This window comes from Hibiscus syriacus, unplaced genomic scaffold (genome assembly GCF_006381635.1).
Source record: "Hibiscus syriacus cultivar Baekdansim isolate YM2019G1 unplaced genomic scaffold, ASM638163v2 tig00110183_pilon, whole genome shotgun sequence".
Lineage (NCBI taxonomy): Eukaryota > Viridiplantae > Streptophyta > Magnoliopsida > Malvales > Malvaceae > Hibiscus > Hibiscus syriacus.
Genome location: NW_024062614.1, coordinates 640433 through 644486, shown reverse-complemented (window position 1 = coordinate 644486; position 4054 = coordinate 640433). Strand labels below are relative to the sequence as shown.

The window sequence follows — 4054 nt, the reverse complement described above, 5'->3', positions numbered from 1 at the left end:
CAGCCTCCTCTTCTCTATTTGCTCAAGAATTTAGGTTCAAAAGGTCTAAAATACAGTATATGTAATTTGGTGATCTCATTTCCTTTTTATAGTGGGGAATAAACTTAGGGATTTGTGTCAAAATTCCCATGATACCCTAAGGTTCATTCCCTTCACGTGAGGGGTGGTACAAAGGTGGCAGTGGTCTCTCCAAGGTGGCTGGCACCTGAGAGCACGTGAAGACAATAACAAATGACTTTTTATAAAAATATCTTCTTTTGTCTTTTCTGCTTTAGAAATACCATATGATTTACCGCGATATTCACATTTTGCTCAGCATTCCCAAATTGTCATGCCAATTCTACACACGCATCCTTGCTCCCAAATCCTTCACATCATCAAATAACGCACCTTCCCCATAACGCAACACCGTTTTCAAGATAAATTGACACGACAAAATATATATCCACCTCATGCAACTATATGGTCCTAAATGCATCTATATGATTCTAAATGCATCTATATGATTCAATATGAGCTTTTAGAGAATCAATACTTAAATGAAAAATGCCCTAGATATAGTCTTTTTACGGAGTTATCACTATTTTATTGAAATTTTCATTTGACAAATAATCGATCAAAGTAATCACGTCATTTTTAGTTGTATTTTAACCTCCGTACAGTCGAATCACCTCAATTTTTAACTATTATTATAGTTTTGAATTCATTATTTATTTAAAACTAAATATATTTTATATTAATATTTATTTGTTTATTTTATAGTTAAATTCAAATATTTTAAAATTGTTTAAACAATAATTTAGTCCATCGAATTATTATATATTTTCTCAAAAGTCTTTATCAAATGAGTAACTTGACCATTGAATATTATCTTTTGAGTTAAAATTATTCATATTATATATATTTAAAAAATCAATGTTTTAAAGTGTTTTTTTTCTTTTTTTAATATTGAGGTGATACAATTAGGGATGTATATTTTATCTGAGTCCGATGGGTTTCGATTTAGTCTGACCGGATATAATATGATAATTATCTCTTAAATATTTAAGAATAATTGTAAGACACTCTCTTTGTTATTATTTTTTCAATTAGGTCCTTATTTTATCTAATGAAATGAATTTATATATATATATATCGGGTCAGGTACGAATACTAGTTTTCCCCTAAATATCGGGTCAACTTACGGGTCAAATGGAACCCTTCTAAAACTGGTTTGAGTCAGATACAAGTGAAGGGATTTAATTTTCGAATCGAATTTGGATGAGCAAAAAACCTGACCCGATTCATGACCATCCAGACTAGTTTTATAATTTTATGGGTGTATCAAAATGGAAAAATTGTAACAGATCGACATCTTGAGATCCTAAATGATGGCTTTTTCTATTTTTAGATGTCAAGCTAACATAAGGTATAGAAATGACTAAATATGTAACACAAACTAACAGTGCTAATTAGGGATTAAGAGGGGGGGAAGAGAGCTTTATAATGTATGATGAAACAAAAGCCGTTGCAAGGTTGCTATAAATAACCAATGTCTCTTGTTAATGCCTATTTTCTTGGCTAACATTTGGGTCTTGAATTTTAATTATACCATCCCCAATTCAATAAACGCCTTGTTATCATCAGATCGTAGTTTGGGCCATCAACTTTTCGACGCTAAGCAAATGGGACGAACAAATTCAGGTTTGAGACTTCTAACCCTTTTCTTCCATCGATTCTAACCATTGTTATTAGGAAATGAATTCAATTCTATACGCACATGATATATGTCATTAAGCCTTGTGCTTAAAAATGAAATTATTGTTGATGACCTCAATGGTAATGGGATTGATATTCTTCTTAAAAAATTTAAATTCAAGTAATTAAGTCTACAAGGTGTTTGTAGGTATTTGTCAATAGAAATTGTTGTCATCTTAAACTTGAAATTTAGTTTAGCTGATGCATGTAATATCTCAAAAGGTGATTCATTTTTCCATCTTCAAGTTATGGTTTAAAAGTTTTAGAAGCAACCCCAACCAAAAGAGTTTAGTCATTATGATTCATTCATTTCTTAATAATGTTTAAATAGTTACGTCTGCAGTGTGTTGATGCATATTGTCAACAAAATTTTTCTCAATAAGTTTGAAATTTAATTTAGTTGATGCATATAATATCTGAAAAAGTGATTCATTTTTCCATCTTCAAGTTATGATTCAAAAGTTTTAAAAGCAAACCACGCAGCATTTTCATTTGTCATCGGAAACCAAAAGAGTTCAGTTATTATGATTCATTCATTCTTATTCAGGTTCAAGTAACTACGTCTGGATAGTGTTTATGCACAACTTGAAAATTAATTTAGCTGATGCATGTAATATCTGAAAAAGTTATTCATTTTTCCATATTCAGGTTATGATTCAAAAGTTTTAAAGCATCCCCACACAGCTTTTTCATTTTTGTCTTTGAAAACTAAAAGAGTTGAGTTTTTATGATTCATTCATTCTCAGTTTTCATTTTAAGTTCTTCCGTTGCATTATGTATCAGATCAGCATAAGAGATGAAAGGCTTGAAGGGAAGATTTCTGAAGAAAATCAAATTGATTCCTACTGTCAACACTTTGAAAAAAGGCTTTACCTGTACTAATCCACAACAACACGATTTTACCTATCAAAATCACCGTAGTCCGGTTTACAAAGACCAAGAGTGCAAAATCAACATTAATCCACCAGAACCAGTTATTGATTCTGAAGATCAAAAGGGTAAAAAAACTGGTTTGAACATTGATGTTGGCCACCAGGATACTAATAAGCCTACACCCAAGATAGAATATCAAAAGTGTAAAGAAAGTGATTTGAACACTGATGTTGGCCACCAGGATACTAATAAGCCTACACCCAGCATAGAAGATCAAAAGGGTAAAGGAGCTGATTTGGACTTTGTTGTTGGCCATGGAGATGCAAATAGGCCTACACCAAATATAGAAGATCAAAAGGGTAAAGAAACTGGTTCGAACACCAATGTAGGCCACCAGGATACTAATAACCCTACACCCAACATAGAAGATCATAAGGTAAAGAAACTGGTTTGAACATTGATGTTTTCCACCAAGAAATCGGTTTGAACATTGATGTTGGCCACAAAGAAACTGATTTGAACATTGATGTTGGCCACCAGGATACTAATAAGCCTAATATAGAAGATCAAAAGGGTAAAGAAAATGGTTTGAACATTGATGTTGGCAACCAGCGTACTAATGAGCCTACACATAACATAGAGGTCAAAGAGACAGTGATTAAAGAGGATCATTCTCCGCTTCCGGTCTCCTCTAACACCACTGTCAAAGATGAAAACATACCTGAAATAGAGAATAATGAGACTGAAGCGAATCCATATTTAAAAGATTTTGAAGAGAAATGTCCACCAGGTGGTGAAGATTCAGTGGTTTTGTACACAACAAGCTTGAGAGGGATAAGGAAAACATTTAAAGATTGCAGCAATATCAAATATCTTCTGAGCAGTTTCAATATTCTGGTCCATGAAAGAGATGTTTCAATGGACATGGAATTCAGGGATGAACTGTGGAGACTATTTAGTGAAAGAGTAGTCCCTCCAAAGTTGTTCATCAAAGGGAGATACATAGGAGGAGCTGATGAAATCATTGGACTGCATGAAGAAGGAAAACTTAAGGAACTCTTCAAAGGGATACCTTCAATACATATCCCTTGCAGGGAATGTGCCAATATGCGATTCCTGGTTTGCCCCAACTGCGATGGCAGTCGCAAGGTTTTTACAAAAAACGAAGATAATGATGAACTGTGCTTGCAATGTCCAGATTGCAATGAGAATGGATTGGTCAAATGCTCAGTTTGCAGCTGAAACACGTTTAACCCTTTTTACAATATATTTCACCTTCTTGTTTGCCCTTTCACTTGATGTTGTATACTTCCCTTTGCCTTTTTATCTTATAGATCTCATTTGCAGGTCTGGATATAGGTTGCATGTATATCAAGGAAAATGATGAATTGTTTAATATTTGTTCATCAACTGATATAAATGGGCTAGATCCCGAGGTCTTTGA

At 33.3% G+C, this 4054-nt stretch overlaps 1 protein-coding gene across 1 annotated transcript; it reads left to right on the top strand.

Annotated features, from left to right (window-relative positions):
* Window positions 1-1549: 1549 nt before the first annotated feature.
* On the top strand, window positions 1550-3852 carry LOC120217100 (glutaredoxin domain-containing cysteine-rich protein 1-like). Its single transcript, XM_039214306.1, has 3 exons — window positions 1550-1683; window positions 2521-3046; window positions 3151-3852. Exons 2-3 carry the CDS (start codon window positions 2534-2536, stop codon window positions 3850-3852), a joined length of 1215 nt encoding a protein of 404 aa, XP_039070237.1. The 5' UTR covers window positions 1550-1683; window positions 2521-2533.
* The last annotated feature ends 202 nt before the right edge of the window (window positions 3853-4054 follow it).